Source organism: Anser cygnoides, chromosome 3 (genome assembly GCF_040182565.1).
Source record: "Anser cygnoides isolate HZ-2024a breed goose chromosome 3, Taihu_goose_T2T_genome, whole genome shotgun sequence".
In the NCBI taxonomy this organism is placed as follows: Eukaryota; Metazoa; Chordata; class Aves; order Anseriformes; family Anatidae; genus Anser; species Anser cygnoides.
The window spans coordinates 91,706,682-91,728,225 of NC_089875.1; the positions used below are offsets into that span (position 1 = coordinate 91,706,682).

Here is a 21,544-nt window from a genome sequence, read left to right on the forward strand (position 1 = left end):
GTAACTCTAGAATGTTCTTCAGAAGTTATCTAGCCCGATACAAAGCAGGATGTAATCTGATTTCTTTTGTATCTTCTGACAAACTAAAATGTATGTTTTTGTAATAAACATAAATATATTTCATATAAAATTGCTTACCGGTTTTCCTTGTGGCCCTTCTGGCCCAGGGAAGCCTATATCTCCTATAGGTCCTCTTTCACCCTAAGAAAGAAGAAAATACGTGTATGAATCTGCATTTAAAATCTTGTATTCAATGTTAGAAATATTTGCATATTATCACAACACTCCAGAACTCAAATCTGTTCTTACAGGTTCTCCTGGCATCCCTGGGGACCCTGGAGATCCTGGTTTTCCCTGCAAGAAGAGAACATTACAAATTCAAATTAAAAATAAAAAACAAAATATCAATTTCTCTTAGGTTGAAATTAAGACAGGATATGTATTTGAGTGAAATACTCAGGTTATAGCTCAATAAATGCTTTAAGAGAGAAAAATAAATATTTTAAAAAGGGTTTATTAGTGATTTGATGTCTTTTGCAAAACCATTTGTTTTTTTGCAGGCCTTTGATGCTCCTTTCCAGGAGCAGATGTGCACCACAGCTTCTGTCATCCTGTTTCTTTGACTATTAGGCATTATACGTAACTTGGTACTCCACACAAAGTCAGGTTCACATCTTGGCGATGTTCTTCTCAGCACTCTTACGCAGTTGGCGACTGTATTTAAGAATTTAGTCTCTGTGACATGTCCTGGTGCAACATTCATCCAGTCTTATTGGTATCAGCTGAAGTCATCCTTAACTACCACTCATCCTGCTTCTGCAGTCCCTTTTCTCTCTCAGTCAGCACTGTTGTGCCAAGGACATTTGTCATCACCCAGTTTAAGCTGGGACACCATTTAGGCCTTGATATGCATATCAGTGATGGACAGCACCCTGATATCCTAGCCATGTGTAATTTGAAGAAATTAACAGACCTGTTTGTAGGAACAGAGGATAACTCAGATTGGAAGAGACCTCTGGAGGCCATCTAGTCAAAACTTCTGCTGGGTCAGCAATCAGATTGGGCTATTCAGCCCCAGACAAGAATCTCAACCCACATTCCCTGGAAATATCCTTGGACCAGATTCTCAGATGACTTATACAAGTGGCAAACCTAACACATCAGCACCTGTGACAACTTCAGGAATGACATGACTAAGGATTCTTTCTGGCAAAATAGGCAATTGTGGCAATTCTTACAGACTCAGTCCAAGTTTCCTTGATAATCCCACTTGGGAAAAGCCAAAGCTAAAATGAGATATTTATATCCCCAAATGGGGACAAGTGTCCTCTACTAGATCTAGGGAATAATGCTAGCTGAGGGGGACAAATACTTCTCCAGCAGGATATGTGGATGTATTTCCAAAACTCTTCCTCGACTACTAAAAAATACTCTCATAAATCTATTATTTTCTTCTATTAAAACTGCTTAACATAAAATGTTAAAGCAAATAATTTGCTTCAATGGATTTTATTAGAATTAAATGTAAGTGACAGAATGCAACTTCATCAGTGACAAAGGGAAGTCATTAAATATTTAACATCCAGCTAAATTAGAAAGCAACAAGATTTGAAACATATCCAGTGGGAAGTACACAGGGAATGAACAATTACGATCAGCCTAACTGGCTGTTGCATTATTGATTCACAGTGTAGAATATATTTCAGAGTAACAAACTTTGAAACTTCTACATGGGCTATAAAGCTCAGAGAAATCCTTCTCTTCTTCCTTTAAATGTGCATTTTTACCTTGTTTTAGGATAACTTAACTAAATTAAGCTATTTAAGCTGATGCTCTCTCTTGGAAACACAGTAAATATACTAAATCAGTGGCTAATGGAGATGGGAGTGCATAGATACAGACTTCTCTTTATTTCATGAAACACATTTATAATTTAAAAACAGCTCCTGAATGGATTGGTAGCTGCCCAAATTTAATAATAAATGTATTTGCATAGAAATCACTCCATGCTGCCTCCTGAAATATGAATATATGTATATTTTTATTAAACTGTGAATGCAATCTAAAGAAAAATCATATTTATTTCCTTTAGGAACACAAACAGAACAATTATAATTTCAATTTATTATTAGTTACATTTCCTTTCACCTACAACAAAGCTTCAGGATGACTTTCAGAAACTTCTTGAATACTACATGTAAATAGCTGACAAAGTATGCCCCTAAAGCAAATGTTTGATTGACTTGATATGCAGATTGTCATGGATTGCAATAAACGTTAATATTTTTTCTTTGTGACAGAAAGATACTCAGAAATTTGTGTATGCCCAGGAACACAGAAAATGACTTTATAATTTATCTATATTAAGCTGGGGCAATGAGAAGAATCTTCTTTCTTAAGTGATATGAGCATATGCAGCTTCAAATTCAAGCTTTATTATGTATTCACTCCATTTCCTCCTGTTATTTTAATAACATGAACCCTCAGTAGTATCAAAATTCTAATCCCTTTAGGAAAAACTTGTCATTTTCATACCTGCCTATAAAGCATTAGCCAAGAGCTGGCATCCACAAACAGTGAGTAAGATTATAGCTCAGTACCTTGACTTTTTTTTCAACTTCTTCGAAAAAACTGAGTTTTCTTTAATGAATATACGCACCGGTGTCCCTGCTACTCCTGGTGTGCCAGCTGGTCCACGGTCACCCTGAAGGAAAGATAAATCTGTATTTAAATGGTAGTACTCAAAACAGGAGTTTGTTCATGGATTCTGATTAAAACCTGAGGAAGGATTATGCAGTGAACTGAAAGTGAGGACAAAAGCCAGGCTCTGCTAAATGCTAATATTTAGCTCCGACACTGACTCATTTTACAGACTTGAACAAGTAACTTAAATCCTTTGTTTAGATTTCCTTGTCATAACTTCCACACTATCCTTTACACTCTGCTTGAGGCCTTCCTTGAAAAGGGATGGAAAGTCCTGACTTATCTGTAGTTTTCCAAATAATTATCATTTGTGGTCATGACAATGACCAAAGTCAACACAGCATAATTCACTATCCTATCAAGATCTCCATATTTAAGATGTACCTTTTAAAGAAATTTTTGCCTTCTGCTACCCAGTCATCCATTTGCTTCAAGTTAACATCCTTGATCTGCTTGTGCCATGGTCTTTTAAGGGCAAAGTTTCTTCATTTGTCATACCAGACACCTTCATCAATGCTTTACGCTAAGATAATAGATTTTGTGCTGGAGCTGATGAGGTGTGGGCAAAAATTCATCTTTCTCTCTCGGGAGGACTATAACTCAAAGCAGATGGATGAAGCTCAACAGCGGTGAAACTCTACAGCAAGATTTGCCCTAACCCACTGCTGACATGTATCAACCTGCAATACTGCACTCTGCTAGTGTAACATGGGTAAAAAAATGTAAGAAAATCAGGATGCAGGTTTCTGTAACCATGTCAGGAAAACCCTGACACAATTAAAGCCATGTGAACAGGAGAATACTTTCATGAGTTTATGTTACCTGGAGCTGTTTTGCAAAAGCTCTGCCAACGTAGCTCAGACACGTTCTTTTGTGCAGAAGACCCTGAGGAGATGTTGGGAATTCTGGGTTCTGTATTTAAACTTAATGCTGATTTGTGTCATTCTCATAATTTCGTTCAGGTAATACAGTGAGGATGCTTGTAATTAGAAACACTTAGCTACATTACACAAAGTGTAGAGAGACGACAAGTTAACATCTATAAACAGTTTTAAGATCCTCAGATCAAAGGTGCAATGTAGGGAAGAGCATCAATTATAGTTACAACGGTAACCATAGCTTTTCAAAAAAAGTTAAGCAAATTATGCAGTAGAAGATGGAGAAATGTAGTGCAGGACAGTACAAGACAAATGAATACAAATTCTGTTTTGCTTTTCCCTTTGGAGTTTTCACACTTCATGACAACAGCAAGGAACATATTTAAGGTCTTGCTATGTATTACCTTTGTGACAGAATGGCTGCTGTATTAAAAACCTGACAATGCCAGCAGTAAGTAATTGTGGGTCAAATAATCTGAACGTGGCTAAGCAGCCAGGGGCTGGCAGCCAGCTTCCATGCACGGCTGCTGGGAGTGACCTCTGCAAACTGGAAGAGAGGTCTCCATATTGCTTATCAGCCCAAAGGGGCGAGTTAATGAAAAGCATCCTGCCTTGCAGGGTACCTTCACTCTGACACACCCACCCATGTAATAAGGCTGATCAGACCAATATCACCAAATCACACCAAACCAAACCAGAAGAGACCTTGTGTCTGGAGGGAGAAGCTTGCGTGCAGGCCACAGTTTGACCTCTCTTGCTCAGGAGACTACGAGAAGTCACTTAAAACAAGTTTCCCCCTCATCAAGGAATCTAGCGTGCACCTTCAGAGTAATCAAGTACTCAGAATACATTTAGCAGAGCATATTGGCTTGAGTAGTGCACTCTGCCCCCACGTTTATTCTGTACCCAGAACTTACATGGGTAGTTTCATCATATGCCGACTAAGAGAGTGAAGCTGGAAATTCCCAACACTTCCCCTGCACTTTTTTCCTTTTGAGGGTTATTCTTACCCCTCTCCCTGACCACATTCAGCGATGTGATGATGCACAGCTGCAAAACCACGGTGTCTGCACAGCTGAGCGAAGGCAAATTTCACCCTGAGGGCACAAAGTTCTTCTGCCAGTTCATAACATTATCACAAAACTTCAGCCGGCATTGTCTACAGCAGATGGCATTCTACTACACAAATGTACCTCGGAGCTCTAACTTACAAACCGGCATGCACTGTACTGTTGGGACTGGCAGGCAGTCTGGGATTGTGTTATTTGCACCAGAAGTGTGGAATTTTGACTAAATTTAGTAAAGGAAAGAATATTTTGGCATTGGGAAAGGGCCAGGCACTCACTTAGCTTGTTTATACAATCTGCTCCATTGCTTGTTCCCGTTATTTAATTCTTGTCCCCATTTTGTCTCAGTTAGGCCTGTAATACCACCCTGTGTTTGTTCATGCTAAAATTAGATCGTCCTTAATTGCTTGTAAATTGTAGTCTTCCAGAGCAAGAATCATCTCACATAATTTAAACATCTAGTGTACACACCTACGTTAGCATGTTACCCCCCACCTCTGCACAAGTAGGAGTATGCACAGTGATATTAAGAGAAACTTTTCATTTATATGGCTTTTTGATGAAAAACATGTTAAAGTAAACTAATTTTTTGTATGAAGTCATTGAAAAACATGTAATTCCTAAATGATAAGTATTCTGATTGCAAAAACAAACAAACAAAAACAAAAACAAAACAAAACAAAAAACTATTTCTTCATATTGTATCTTGAAGATATGGGCAAAATCAAAGCAAAGCATTTTTACCGACAGTAAACTTTTCAGATTTTTTCATTTACCTGATGAATTTTTTTGTGCTTAGACATACTTAGAAATAAATACCAAAATCTTGAATTTTTTTAGCATTTCATAAACTTTTCTCTAAATTTGTATCAGCTTTCATAACTAACATGTGAAAGGCTGAAATACCACCAGCTCAAGGTAAGGATCATTTCCCAGCACTAGAAGGTAGACTTGAACTAGAAGAAGGCACTGGAAACTACGACACAGTTCAGGATGTGCTGGAGTGGCTTCATACAGGCAGGGAAGTGTGTCAGAAAAGTAAAACAGAAACAAGGGGCCTTTTTTAAAATAATGATCAACAGTCTGAGAAGTCAGTTCTGCCTTTGCCTTCACAGCAAACACTGTAGGGAATCAGTCTATTTCTACCTCTTCCTCTATTTCTACCCTTTTCTGTATTTTTAAACTCAACTGAAATAGTCCTTTTTTTTTTTTGTATGAAAGTCTTCCATGCACTAGATCTAGATAAATTCAGGTACAAATTTCTCTTCAGGTCTGTAGCTATGTCATAAGTCTTAAAAGTCAGACAACCTGTAAGCATAAGATGACTCTCAGAAGAGAACAAGAATTAGTGACCATACTTACGAACTTGTTAAACATATTAATTTCTATCAAGTTAAGGAAATAAAATACTACATGACCTATACACACATTTCCACTTCTTGAAAATGAAATTTTATGTTGGGTAAGTAAATGATTTAGATACACATTAAAGCAAAAAAAGGAAATGCAGATAAGTATACAAATCTTTTTCATATAAAAACATTAACTTTCATAGAAAAGAAAAATTAAACGAGGTTTCGGACACCATTTAGCTGCAGATAGTTCCACTAAGAAGTCATGACTTCTTTTTTAATAGTCCTACCTTTTCCCCTGGGAGTCCTTCCAGTCCTGGTAATCCCATTGGTCCTGGGTCTCCCTATTTATTTATTTTTTTAAATTAAAAAGGATTGCATGGATTAGAATTTCAGTACTCTACATGACATGTTGAACAGCAAACAACAGCAGAATATTAAACTTGAGATTACTAAAATATCCAGTTGTTAGGTGAACAGATTTTGCTATACCATGGTTTATTCATCTGAGAATAAAGCTATTCTCAGAGGCACTATGCAAATATTTCAACTGATTTAATTTTGATTAAGAATGTAATCCAGAAGACTCCCCTTCTGTGCTCCTGCAAGCCAAGGTCAGCTCTAAACCACCTTCAGGTGGTAGAGCCACAGGGTGTGAGCATATGCTATCACCCATAGAATGAACGTCTGAGCAGTTCTGTTCAATTTTCCAGGTTCATCACTGTAACAGAACACAGCTCCGATCCCTGCACAAAGCTTTCTCTGTAACAAGAGACACTGTTCCCTGTGCAAGCCTTCAGGTTTTGAAAGAAAAACAGAAAAATGCTGCACTGGAGAAATCAGTTTAACAAGTGGAAAGGCCCTTTTATTCTTTTTCCTATTTTAAAGAAAACCAACATGTAATTTTCCACAGAGATTTGAACTACTGTCAACAATTCCATTATTTCAGGTATCTCAGTTAAACCAAAAGCCACAGCCACAGCAAATTCCTTTTATGGATTTCATGAAGTCTTTGGCAGATTTCACTTTCCACACCCTACTTGGGAGAAGGTACTTCCTGAGTAGGAAGTGGATGCTGGTATAGGAAGATGCATTCAGCTTTTCGGGACTGTGATGAAATGACTTTAAAAAAAAAATTTAAAATAATTTTTTTTTTTTGAAAATTGATTAATCAACAGTTTTAGGAAACTACCTCAAAACTAAAACTCAGAATGTTTTGCTGGAAGAGCTCAGTCATTCAGTTTTAGGTTTATGCATTGTCCTTGAGGAGCACAGTTACCACACTGATTTATAGATCAAGGCTTAGCTGTTTGTGTACCTGGCTCTCTGTTAACACTTGGCAAGGAGTCAAACATTATCATAGGCCTGCATAGGTTGGCTGAGTGGAGATGATGTGCCTTCATAACAGATGAAGTCTTAGCCAACTTTTCAAAATGTTACCTCCCATCACTTTGGGCTCATCTGGGTTAGCCTGATCTAGCTGCACTTAATTCTGATACTGTTTTAAAAAATTCTTTCTCCAATACTTTTCAGGGTTTCTTGATCTTCATCAAGTAGGCAATTCATCAGCAGATCAGGGTGAGCATAGTCTGACTGGGTAATTTTCTTCCCTGAACAGCTCAATTTCTACCACTATTAGCAATAGAAATCAGCGAATTCTTCTCAGTTCTTCCTATTAGCTCACACTTGGTACTTATCCTGATTCAATCATACTGTCTGCTGTATGAAAGAGGTCTGCTGGACACATTTCTACCACATTGAGCATGAAGGTCCATACCTGTTTCACTGCCTTACAGCATTATAGTGCTGTAACTATCATTATGTAGTTATGTGATGTTCCTTAGACTTAAAAAAGGAGAAATACACGAATGTAGTGAAATTTTAAATCTATGAGAATACCTATCCAATTTTTAAAACAGTATCCATTTAAAATGACATTTGATAGTATCATACTTCTTGAGCTAAACCAACGGTACTCAACTTTTACAAACACCTGTTGGGTATTTTTACTTTCTCCAGTCATCAAGATGCAATACATTTAAGTTTCATCTTTGCCACCTTCAGCACTAAGAACTGCAATGACAAATCACAATCTAATGATGAATATAGTTTCTCTTTTATGAAGGCAGGACATATCACGTCTGTGGCTTCAGGGAAAACGTAATCCTAGTCACGATTTGGATCTACATTCTGCTGGTGGCTAGCTGTATGCTAGCCTATGCACCTGCTCAAGATTCTTCCAGTAGTTATTCCTCTCCTCATAATTGTGAAAGAAAGATTACAAGAAAGGGACATAAAAAAATGCTTAAAGGAAAAATACTAAAAAGTTAAGCAGATCTGCTTATTATGGTTGTTTTTGAATGTCAAACTGCAGAACTGAAACTTGTAGTGGCCCCCATGATAATAATCATCTTGTTCACTAGGGGCAATGTGATCATACTGCAATTACCTGTCATGTCATTTCTAATGAAAACATCAACTTCTGGTTGTTCCTAGCTTGTATTACATAGAATACTGTCCCTTTGCCATTCCAAATTTAACATTGAGAACAGTCTAATAGCTCTTAAGTTATCTTTTATCTTTATTTCTTGTAGGTCTGTATCAAATAAAAGCTTAATTTCTTTCAGCATGCATATTTTACTCTTAAACATATACAGTGGCAGCTCAGCAGAGATGAATCCAGAAGCAGTTAATACTGTGTTCAGTCATTCATTATATTATCACTGCAGGAGTATTCACCAGAAATTGCAAAATTCTCAAGACTGGCAATAAAAAGGACTTTTTTTCAGATGCACTGATTCTGCGGGAGGTAAGCTACCTGCTAAAGAACTTAATGGACTTTTCCACCCTTGTGACTGGGATCATGTGTTGAATTACTTGGGGAATCTCTATCATGACCGAAAAGTACATACCACTGTGCCGGGATCTCCTTTTGGACCCTACAAAGGAAATAAGAAGCAGATATACATTTAAAGAATTACACAATAACATGGGATTTTTCTGTATAAATGTATTATATACATTGGTAATGCAGTGCATTTAGAATCAGTACTAAGTCCAGCCCACTCAGCTGGTTAATTCTGTCTTAAAAGAGTAGAACTTGCTAATGCCATTTACAAGAAAGAGAACCTAAGGAAGTACAGAGAATCTCCGGTTCCACAGAACCAAAGCAAGAATGTCCAGCTGCAAACTGGTATATCTGCATTGTGCAGAGTAGTGCCTGGAAAGACACCGGCTCTGTACTACTGCCATATTGCCCTGTAGATACGCGCACTGCATTGGTGACAGAACTGAGATCAGAATTCATGAGTTTCTCATTTCCAGCACAAAAGTTAATTTATTACAAGACCATCACTACCTATAAAGAGTATACTGCATATTTTAAGATATTAAGATACTGTCAGTAAAGAGTCCAAAACCAAATTATGCACCATTGCAGACTTTAGTTACTATTCAGCATAGCTTTAGAGTGAAATAGTTAAATTGAAATAAACTACTCTCCCAAAACAGGCTAAAATGCTTGATAAACACATAAAATCACATACTTCATACTTTTATATTTACTGCACACCAATTATATGCTAGTTAACTTTTCTCTTTCACGTATAAAATCCAATTCCATGTCATTTATCAAAACTGCATTCAATTAACCCTATGTTACTGCCTGAACTATTAGAAATTACATTTTTATTAAATACTTACTGGAGGTCCTGGTGGACCTGGATAACTTGCGACACTCACACCTCCCTGCAACAGCAAATTTAGAAGTTGAGGTGGACCAAAATTAGGTGCTGACTGAAAAAAATATGTGTTATTAAGAAATACCTGGAGTTTATATAAGCTGCTCATTCCATTTCTTTCATTGTAAGGCATACCCTTTAAAACACACACACACAAAAAAAACAATTAAGTATCACAACTATGAACTACAAAGTCAGAATTCATGCCCTGTTCAAGTCCTGTATCTCAGCAAAGCTGTGGTATCATTTTTGCTCTAGATTAATTTTTCAGATTCCAAGCATTTCAGTAAGAGCATAAGATGCACACCTATGTAAGCATTTTTTACTTACAAAACCAGAAACCTGTAAATTCTCAGTTTACGTTATGTTTTAATATTCTTACATAAAATCTATGAATGACTGATCAAGTGATACAAGCAAAGGCAGCATTGCACATTTTCTTTTCATGCCTGTTTGAAAATCAATGCTAAACTAAAAAATGAGAAAGCAACTAACCTTAAGCTTCAAGTGATTTGAGAACATGAAGGCTTGATCTGTAACTCTAAATTAATACTCATGCTTGACTTGATAAGAAGCAAAGAGCTCAGAAGTAAACTGATTCATACGTAAAAGTCACTGGCTGAACTGCCAACGTATGTTTGGCCTGATGATTTCCAAAGCACAAAAAGTCCAAACTACACAAATTTGTTCAGTTTATGAACAGATGGAATTCTTGTTCTGAAGATATTTAGATTTTTGAATGTTAGCCATTCTTCCTGTATGAATGTTTACAAAACGTGTATGTAAAAATGACTATACTGAAAACAAACATCTCCAGGCAGCCTTCTCAACTCAACCCCCTCCTCCCCACCCACAACATGCTTCCAGCAAAAATGAACTTGTCTGAGGCTCTGAAATCTTTAAAGATTTCAAGATTTTCATGATTTCAAGATGAAAACTCTCATTATGCATAAAAATAATGCAAACAAATATAGTATGTTTTGTTTTATTTTTGCTTTTACACTTATTTCATGTATAAAACTTGATGGACACAGAAAACTAGTGCTGCAATACAAAGTCACAGATCTAGCTAGTTATTCTGTCATTACTATGTACACCTTGTATCCTGGCAATGTCCTCATTGCTATCCTAATACCAAATTTCTGAGATTCTCAGTATGTCCTTATTTAAAACCAGTTGCTGCTCTAGAGAATTTCCTGAGATATGGATTGAATTTTGAGAACTGTTAAGCAAGGACTGAAAAGTGTACAGTCCTCTAAGCTAGGTGGAGTTTGCTCTAGGGTTAAATTTGTGGCAGAAGAAAATTAATTTTTGCGGAGGAGGCTAGAAAAAGGCTGCAGGTGAAGTAGGCAGGTATCATTAGGATAGGGCTAGATTTTAGAACAAAAGCTCTCCCTTGATTATGATTAGGTATGGCATTTCCAAAGCTGTCATTAGGGTTAGGGATTTTAAAAGTGCTGTAGTTATTACTTCTCCAGAACTATTATTGTTTTAGGTACTAGTCCAGTTAATTTAGAGTCCAATGAGCTCCATGGACTTCCCTAGGTTACATGACTACAGAGTTCCCTGATGTCAGGTAACCAAGGTGTCTAAACTAACCTTCGTGTCCAAGGTTATTAAAGTAACTCATTTGACCAAATTTCTAGGATGGCTTTAGTGACCTGGACTTACTCAGTGATGAATCACAAGTTAAAAAAAAAGAGGAATACAGAAATATTTTGCAAGAAGACTTCGTTGTCTTCCTGCACTACAAGTATGTATTAGAGAGACAGTCAATTATTGATATATGACATTACATTTTACTCATAGGTATATCGTTCCCAGCATACCATTCAAAATGTAAACAATATGTCTTACCGGAGGTCCAGGTGGTCCAGGCTTCCCAGGAGAACCTTCACTACCCTAGCATAATGAGAGATATAAAACTGGTTTAATATAACTGTTGTTCTGATCTGTTCCATACCCAAACTACGATGACCACAATGAAAATAAACAAGAGATACAGTCAATAGGAATAGGTAGTATCAAGAATAAACTATCCTGAACAGCTCCTGCTAAAGCTTTAGGCAAGTTATTAAACATTACTTTATACCAGCTAGTATTTTGTTAGTTACTTGATGCTTTATGTGTAGTAACTTCCTTATGGCAAAATAGCAGTGGTAGTAGGGTTGTGAAACGCTTCATATTTATCAGCAGGCAGAGGAAGGAAAAAACACTTGTTAATAAAAATTTCTAAGCAATTGGCAGATAGAAGTTAACATTCATTTTATGGTTTGTAAATTGTTTTGCTAAAAACTATCCTCAGTTTGTTCATTCACAGGTAAATCAAGATGACCTAGTTTCAGAAGTTCAGTTTATTTTCAGGTAAAAAAAGAATAAAAAATAAAAATAAAAAATCTTTATTAAGAGCTATAATGAATATCTTCTTGGTTTGTACTGTAAAATAGTTATCTGTGGGTACTTGTAGCTGTAGTCTGTATTGCTGACATGCACTAAATTGCTCATATTAAAAAAAAAAAGTTTCAAAGTTTTATCCTAGTAGGCGCTTTGAGCATTATAGATGTGCAAAGGTTTAAATGTCAAGTTTCCCAAGCAAGATCTTTTCAAAATATCATTAAGATTCAGTTAAAAATTCTCTGTAATTTGAAACAGGTCTGCCAGAATTTTTTACTCACTTCATTGAATTTTAATAAACTTATTTCATTGAGAAACCTAGGCTGCATATTTAAAATTATTAAGGTGGGAAAAGTCAAGCTGAGCATACAAGAATACTAATTAACCAACCAGTAATTAAATATTTATATATTTCTATTATATTAGGATAATTTCCAAATAGTCCTGCTAAGTGCTAGAAATGTTAAGCTCCAGACTGGAGGGTTTAGAGTATTTCACGAAAGGAGAAAAACGCTCTCTTTTAGAAAGTTTATTATATGGTCACTTTTCAGACGTGGTCCCCAGATAAAGGAAGGAGGAAGAAGGTACTCTGGCTATTGTTCAGCTCATCACTCTTCAGTGATCTGACTTTTGTCCTTTTCAATCAATGGCACACTAGTTAAGGAGAACTGGCTTTCTCATTCTCACACGTGATAGTGAGAGGCCACCTTCCCCTGATCTTTCTGATGCATAATATAAAGAGCAGCTACAATTAGGCCTCAACCAAGGATAGACATGTACACGTGTTAAGCAGCTGGCCTAACGCTGCATTCTCAGACTCTTTTTTCAGTACTTTGGAATTGTAAACATGGAACTAACAAAACCTTGTTTTTAACAATGGGTTACTTAAAAAGGAAATGAGTTTGGTAAATTATTTCTATTATGGTCAGGAAGGAGACAGTTCTTAACTCATTTTTATACTGAAATCACTTCACAGTTTTACAAAATAATGTTTCTTTTTCTTAGTCATACCAGAGTCAAGGTTTTGTAGAGTATTAGTAGGATCACAGACTGATGTGGCAGCACTGTGCCTGGAAAAGCCCAAGCCAAAGCTGAAAAAAACTCCAAAAAATCATATTCATGTAAAAAAAAAAAAAAATTTCTCCCCCAAAGTATTTTGCCAACTCATTTTGTCTGTGGTATTTCATTGATCTGAGGTGCCCAAGAAATGAATATGACCTCTTAGTTTTAATGGAAACTATCAAGAACCTCATAAAAAATTAATTAAAAAAACAGTACTATAACAGCCTAAATTAATTATAAAGGAAGCTTATATACTTTTGCTGAATACATATACTGAATAACTTTCAGTATTCATGAACCACTTTTAGAGTATGCAATTACTTTTGACTAAAATACTGGAAAAAGAATGAGAAGCAGAGCAAGTAGTAACTAGTCATACACTATTTCACAAAGGTATTTTCACTTTCTTAATTTTATATAATATGTCATACTCAGAGAACATTCTCTGCATCTTACATGCAACACAAGGGCTATGCTTCAAAATACAAGCCCAATTGTATGGCATTGTTTGGGAAAGCACTTAAGACAAATAAAAATTTATTTGAAAATATATGTCAAGTTCACATTTGCATTCTATGTTGGAGAGGAGAGGAGAGGAGAGGACAACAACAAAAAAAGCCAAAGCATAGGAAAGTAAAGGAATTACACAGCCTATACAGATCTTTACTAAAACTAAAAAGAAAGTATACCTTTTCGCCTTTTGACCCAGCAGGACCAGGATGCCCAGGTCTTCCTATGGCTCCCTGCACAACAAACACAGTATTGGTTAATCCCAGTTAAGAAACAACTAAACACACTGAAATTTGCATTGCAGCCTAGTTTTTAAAACTTACACCTTTTGAAGTTCATTTAAACCTAATTATGCTTCTCCTTCAGGTTTAAATATTTCTTTTCTGTCTGATACAACAGCTGTGTCCTACTGATAAGCCTTATGAAGGGTAAAACTTGTGTTTGTGGTTGTATTTTCACCTTGTGCAGACTAAATGCACTGACCTTAACCGGCACCTCTTGATACTGCTAAGAATCATGCTTCACTGCTAAAATGGTAATTTACATATTTCACATTAAGCTTCCTAAATGTGTTGATATTTCTGAAAGAAGGGAAGCATTAGTATTGTCAACAACCTGGGAACAAGTAATGACCACACTAACTAATATTACCTCGTCTTGTATGTAGAAAATAGAATTTAAAAAAATCCCAAGTCTTCCCAGTAATACAAGTATTTTTATTTTTTTTTCAGGGACTTTAAATACTGTTATTTTACTCCCATACTTCATAATTACTTGGTTTCAGCATTTAATGCTTTCATAATACCCAGTTAGAAATATTTTTAGATTTTTATTACTAACATTATTACAGTAACTGGAGTATAAATACTTAACTAACTGCAAGTTTGCCCATCATACATTTTTTAACCTCAGAGTCTCTAGTAAGGCCAAAACACCAAAAGCATTTAAGTTACATCAATTCTGAGGCCAGACAATGACAGTATTTTCAGAAATATCAACTCATAACATAGTTTATTCTTTTAGAGCCACTGTGGGTAAGATTTTATTATTACTCTCCTAAAAGCCATAAAGAGGCACAAGAAACTAAGAATAAGAAGTTTTGCTAGATAGTTACAACAACCTTTGCAGAGAAAGGTTAGACCATAGAAGATAGCACACACTTACAGACGGTCCACTGGGTCCTGGTACACCAGGCAGTCCAGGAACACCTTGAAGGCCCTGAAAATTAGAAAGAGCATATGCCTGTTGCCTCTTCCATGTACATGTATAGCCTCAAAAACTATTTACATTTAGCATGTCCATCAGTATTATAACAATACCGAAGCACATATTCCTGTTTTAGGAATAAAAATGATATACCTGTAGGTGAGAGATTATCATTGAACATGGTTAGAGGCAACTTACTGCTTGACTCAAACACAAAACTCATCCTTCAACATTTTCCATTGTTAGCTTATATCCTTTAGATCTCCTGGTCTTAATTGTGCAAACAAGAACAGTCTGTCTGGCTTTTCCTTACAGATTAATTTTCTATCACTAAAAAAAACCCAAACATTTAATCAGTCTTCTCAATGGTACCTCATGCTATTGACAGGGTGTGGGGGGGTAGACTGACAAGATTCTCATGAAGTTCATCAAGAAGTGCCAAGTATTGCACCTGGGGAGCAACAACCTCAGGTACCAGGACATGCTGGGGGCCACCCAGCTGGAAAGCAGTTCTGCAAGAAAGGGCTGGGGAGTCCTGGTGGACACCAAGTTGACCACGAGGCAGCAATGTGCACTTGCAGCTAAGAAAGGTAACGGTATACTTGGTTTCATTAGGCAAGGTATTGCCAGTAGGTCAAGAGAGGTGATCCTTCTTCCCCTCTACTCAGTGTTGCTGAGGCTGCACCTGGAGTGCTGTGTCCACTGCTGCACCCACCAGGTACAGGAGAGACCTGGAGATACTGGAAACGGTCCAATGTAGGGCCACCAAGATGATCTAGGGACTAGAGCACCTCTCCTATGAGGAGAGGCTGGGAGAGCTGGGACTGTTCAGCCTGGAGAAGAGGCTCAGGGGATATCTTATCTATGTCTATAAATACCTGAAGTGAGGCTACAAAGAGGATGGAGCCAAGCTTTTTTCAGTGGTGCCCAATTCCAGGACAAAAGGCAATGGGCAGAAACTGGAACACAGGAGGTTCACTCTGAACACTAAGAAACACTTCTTTATTGTGTGGTTAACTGAGCACTGGCAGAGGTTGCCCAGAGAGATTATGGAGTCTCCCTACTTGGAGATCTTCAAAAGTCATCACGACATGGTCCTGGGCAGCCTGCCAGGTGTCCCTGCTTGAGCAGTGGGGTTGGACAAGATGACCTCCAGAGGTCCCTTCACTCCTCAGAAATTCTGGGATTCTAGGATCTAAATGCAACGATGCTTTTTTGTTGTTGTTGCTTTCAGAACAAAACATGGTATTTTTCATAGTATTTATTGACCTGCTTTCCACTTTTATTTTATTCAATAGACTGAAAATTAATAGATTCTGGTATCCATTTACTAAACATACAGGCATGTGACTTATTACAGTGAATACAGGTGGGTTTTGAGATAAGCGCACATCGCTGAACTCTTTCCTCTGCCCCACCAGACTCAGTCAGATGAAATTTTAGGCATGTAACAACCTTATATCTAAGCTACATACAATATATATATAGCTTTATATATAAATAAATATAAAATAAATAACAACAAATAAACAATAATATATAATGATATATATATATAATATAATATATAGTGTATAAATAATATACATTATATAAAATATAATGTGTAATGAATAATAATAAATATAAAAATAATATTAAGCATATTATAATGTATAACAGCACTATATATTTAAGCTAAATGCTCTTGATTCCCTCTGTAGTCAATGAAGGCCCCACTGAACAGTGAGTCATTTTATCTGCATTGGGTGCCTATCCTCTGAAAACAGGAATCACCTCAGAAAAGGCATGTTTCTACCGTTAAGTGCAGTGTTACAGAAGGCATTGTCAAGTGGCTATTGCAGAAAACCAAAGAGGTCAGGAGCCCTGAAAGAAGGGCTCTGAGCAAGGGTCTGAGGGAAAAGCTTCAGATAGAAATAAATCAAGAAAGATTTAGAGGTGGAGAGAGAAATTGATTTCCTTTTCTTTGAGGACATTGATCCACTTCCGTAGCTTTTCAGCAATCCAACGGATAATGTGTTCTCTGCTCATTTTGAATTATTTTACTCGTACAGCACAGTCATCCAGAAAATGAATATGAAACCAAAGGAACATTTTCTCTAATTCTTATTGCTAATATTAGAAAAACCATTCTCTGAAAAAAAAAGGAATGCTTTAAAAGGAAATTAATTCTACATAAAGTAATTGTTTAACTTGTATCATGGGCCACAGTAAAATTTCATCTGCTGTAAATACTAAAATCAGTTGAAGAAAATGAAACTTGAGGAACTGTCCTTCCTTTCTAGTTCAGAGAGAAAAGACTAACAAACAAACCTGTACTGAAGTGGTGAGCATGGCACCATTTTTACTATACAATATTAGATTATCACCATATGAACTGCTGACAGGATTTCATTCAAATCTTTTCACGATGTTTCATTTGATGAATACAGTTTTGGTTTGTACATATTATGCTAGACAGCTAAGCTTCACAGAAAGATTAAAGGGCTATCTGAAATCATACTGACATTCATGAGTGGATCACCATTTCTTTCGAAGAACTTCAGGCTTGGTTCTGAATCTCTTCTCATTTCACCAAATCACAGAAATCAAAGTAAATGCACTATTTTAAACGTTGTACCTTTGTAATAAAGTTACTTTGAAACTATTTTTTTTTTTTGGTAATCTCTTTTATATGTTTTTCTGAAAATAAATTCACTTGCACCCTCATAAAATACTAATCAAAAGACATTACTAAACAATGAAAATATCAGAGCTAAGGAACCTAACCAGCTATCAAACAGTGAAAAAGCAGAGCACAGTACCCTACTGAATCAATAAAAAAAAAATTAGAATGAACTTAATCTGGAGTTCCTTTGAAAAAAATAGTTACCACATATAACCTTACCTTTCTTACCCTAATTGCCTCTAATCTCTCTTTTGATTCTCCATAGTTAAATAGTGTCAGAATTATTCTTTTTTGTTAATGCCTCATACTGCTAGGGCTGAATTGTAGACATATGCTATAGGTCATGCAAATGAAGGATGTGTTACTTTCTCATTATAGCTCACGTATTTTAAAATACTAGTCAGTAACATTAAGTATTAAATAATACTTAACTGGTACCAGTTAAGTATTTTGGGATTTCAGAGTGGTCATCAACTATTTTTTAGAAGACAACTTATTTTATCTCCTTCAGTTGGCTACAGGCACTAAGAAAATTATTTATTTACTCAGATTCATCTGCTTAATAGCTTTTGCTTTGGTGATTTTTTTTCTTTTCCCAGAGATTATTCTTGAGCTGTTAACTGCAAATATTTCAATCTAAAATGAAAGCGATAGCAGCTATTTTGGATTCTGCACCATAAGTCATGTGCCTTTTTTCTTCCCGTAATGACATAAAAATAACTCTAAGAATCCAGTATGTGACGCAAAATACTGTACGTATTTTAAATTCAGTCTCCAAATATTTTCTGATTTCCACTTAATAGTAATTGCTGTTATTACTGTTCCCATCACAGTATTTGCCTAATGGAATAAATGAATGTTAAATAGGAACTAACACAATGAAAGCAAATACGTTATAAAACATGAAGTATTTTCTGAAAATATTTAGCATTTACCTTTTTATTGCTCTATTCTGTATTCTTAAAAACTAGCATTTAAAGAAATTTGAGAGTTTAAAATATACAAATAAGCAAAAATCCTCACACAAATATGACATAAATTCTACTTAATTCAATAATAGTGTTTAATCTTGTTGAAAGTTTGCAGACAAGGGCTATTTATAGTGATACATGACTATCTCAGCACTTTTAAAGAACTGAATATTATTCTATGCGCATCATTCTTAGTCTAGATCTTTATTAAGGTTCAGGTAAGAAAGTAATTGTTACAGAAATGAATTAATTTTACCTCATCGCCCTTCTCTCCAGCAAGCCCAGGAAATCCACGTTCACCTTTGCTTCCCTATGAAAACATAACATTCAAACAAATACTTTCTATTAGATAACAATGAATTTCATGCTATGGAGGGCATTTTATGACCCACATTTAATATATGCTAGCATGAAGCCCTTATAGCAATAGTGCTAGTAAAATTAAATAAATAAATACATAAATGAATAATAAAAAAGCTCTACTCTAAAAAATAAATACTATCTTAAGTTTTAAAATGTGCCTCCCATTGAGATGAAAGGAAAAGACTGTTTTTACCTAATAGGTGAAGTAGCCTAAAAGACTGATGGAGATACAATCTCATTTTATGAATACCAAAGAGCTTAAATGCTTGTCCACACGGAGAAAGTATACTAGGTATACTCTCAAGTAATTACTTTCAAGTAAGTTCAAGTAATTAGGTTCTACTATTGTAAATTTCTACGTGAAACCATATGGCACTTGATCTGATTACAGTAAAGCCTAACTTTGATTGACCTCAGTGAAACTTCAAGTCCCAGTGAAACTGCTGAGTTATTCCCAAAGGGAACAATTTGCAAAGGCACAGAAGATCCAGTTGTTACACACTAGAGGGATATAGGGGAAGTTTCTTTCTTCACTGCAGGATTCCTGCATGAACGACTGACTTAAAATAAGCCTATAGATGGCGATGCACTGCTGGATAATTAAATGTGATCTAGGTTTAACTGAGACAAGACACAAAAGAGCTATACTTGCTTGGGACTCAATTCCCAAGCTGTTTAGCTTACTTTCCAGAGAGGAAGGGTACACAAACACAGGAAGAGGACTGAACTGTAAAAATTGTTCGAACTTCTAAGCTTCTCAGATACTACAGGAATAGGGCTCAAACAGAGAAGTTAAGACTGACAGACAAAAAAATCTGGCTTTTTATTTTTAACAAGCAACAAAGCAATGTAAAGTACTGTCTTCAGAAACTTACCTTTGGCCCCTCTCTACCAGGGATGCCTGGAGGACCTCTTGTGCCAGGATCACCCTAAGGAACAGACACAAATAAAATAAATAAGCATTTCTATGATGGGCCTTTCTTCCTGCCTTTGTCACCATCCCTACTAGATGAGTCTGCCATTCATTCTCATGCTAGTTGATTCAGGTACACTAACTCAGTCATTTTTGAAAAAAAAAAAAAAAAAAAAAAAAAGTTAGTAATAGAAGCTTAGCTTCAATAGTCAAATTAATGCTACATTTTCTAACAAAATTTGGAAGAAATAAGTAAAAAAAAAAAGAAGGTATAGTATATTATTAAAATACATTTGGAAATAAAGTAAGGCAGATACAAGTTTGACCATATAGTTTTGGTAAAATAATGTCTGAATGTAGAATTTGAGTTAAATTATTTCTAGAGCTCCATGGTGAGACCACAGAGTTGCAGCAAAAGGAAATCAAGTTTATAGCAGGTAATATATAATTAATTGATTGTTACTGGTAATTGTTATCTTTCCAACCTCAATCCATTTTATGAGATAGTGACACTATTTCTTTCAAAAAGAGATAGTACAACATTGTCAGAAATTGAAAATGAGGTGTTCAACTCTTATTTTTATAACTGATAGGATAAATATAGACTGGATATAAGTAGCTTTTTGATAATGAGGGTAGTGAGGCACTGGAACAGGTTGTCCAGAGTTTTGGCTGCCTCATCACTAGAAGTGTTCAAAATTGGGTTGGGTGGGCCTTTGAGCAACCTGATCTAGTGAAAGATTTCCCTGCCTATGGCAAGGAGATTGGAACTAGGTCATCTTTAAGTGTCAACTTAAGCTGACACTTAAAAATCAAGTTTCACTTGAAAGATCCCTTAAAGATCAAGACACTTTGACACAAGATCAAATTTTCCACCCAAACCACGCTGTGATTCTATGATTCATTCTATAATGCCTGAAAATGTTTACCTTCAGTATAGCACCCATGTCTCCCACTAGTGGCAGTGCAATCTGAAATTATAAAAGGCATCCGCGGTTAATATTTTACTCAACACTACCGATTCCAATAGATACTTCTGTTTTCTAAAGTTTAGATGGCTGCATAGGTAGCTGATTACATACACGTTGGCTGAAATATTTTTTCTATGAAAACTCTAAATAAAAACCAGGGATTCAACATAGTTTTTAAATGTTAAATATCACTCTTGGCCCAATCTACCAACGTAATTCTTTGTTACAGCTTGAACAAAGTTGACATGACAACAGTGTAACTCCAGAACATAGTAAATTCCGTTTTCAAATAGTAATACGCACAGTGTTGTTTTTGTAGCATACCAGCAACACATCATCCTTATTGGAAATTCTCACAGCCTATTCTCACCTGATTATTTTTGATGTTTTCCTTCTGTTTTCTCCTGGGCTTTGACTCTACTGTGAACTGCAGTCTGAATTGTGGAGATGCCAAAGCTAACTTCAATAAATTATCTCAGATACTGGAAATAATCCAGCTTCAGCAACATGTGCAAAACATGTAGTATTTTGTCCAGCCTTTAAACATTAAGAATTAGTGCAAAACTCTGTTTTGCCACAGACGAATTGGTACCAATACTAAAGCCAACGCATTTAAAGCTCAATCAATAGGTTAACACTACGCTGCAATATATCTGCATCCTCAGATTTCCAAGTGTTGTCATTAAACTTACATTTAAAGACTCCCCATAAAATCTGATTGAGCTGATTATCATTGGTTTCACTCG

At 36.0% G+C, this 21,544-nt stretch overlaps 1 protein-coding gene across 13 annotated transcripts in view; it reads right to left on the bottom strand.

The window, feature by feature from the left end:
* Positions 1-21,544, bottom strand: part of COL19A1 (collagen type XIX alpha 1 chain) — a 202,718-nt gene that overhangs the window by 23,353 nt on the left and 157,821 nt on the right. For all 13 annotated transcript variants that reach the window (XM_066994731.1, XM_048077444.2, XM_048077446.2 and 10 more), the window contains 13 exons: positions 20,757-20,798; positions 19,790-19,843; positions 18,808-18,861; positions 14,871-14,924; positions 13,886-13,939; positions 11,598-11,642; positions 9,826-9,876; positions 9,703-9,747; positions 8,913-8,939; positions 6,291-6,344; positions 2,660-2,704; positions 310-354; positions 139-201 (listed from right to left, as the gene is read on the bottom strand). In XM_066994731.1, coding sequence (XP_066850832.1) covers positions 139-201; positions 310-354; positions 2,660-2,704; positions 6,291-6,344; positions 8,913-8,939; positions 9,703-9,747; positions 9,826-9,876; positions 11,598-11,642; positions 13,886-13,939; positions 14,871-14,924; positions 18,808-18,861; positions 19,790-19,843; positions 20,757-20,798 — 633 coding nt within the window. The remainder of the gene's footprint in view (positions 1-138; positions 202-309; positions 355-2,659; positions 2,705-6,290; positions 6,345-8,912; positions 8,940-9,702; positions 9,748-9,825; positions 9,877-11,597; positions 11,643-13,885; positions 13,940-14,870; positions 14,925-18,807; positions 18,862-19,789; positions 19,844-20,756; positions 20,799-21,544) is intronic.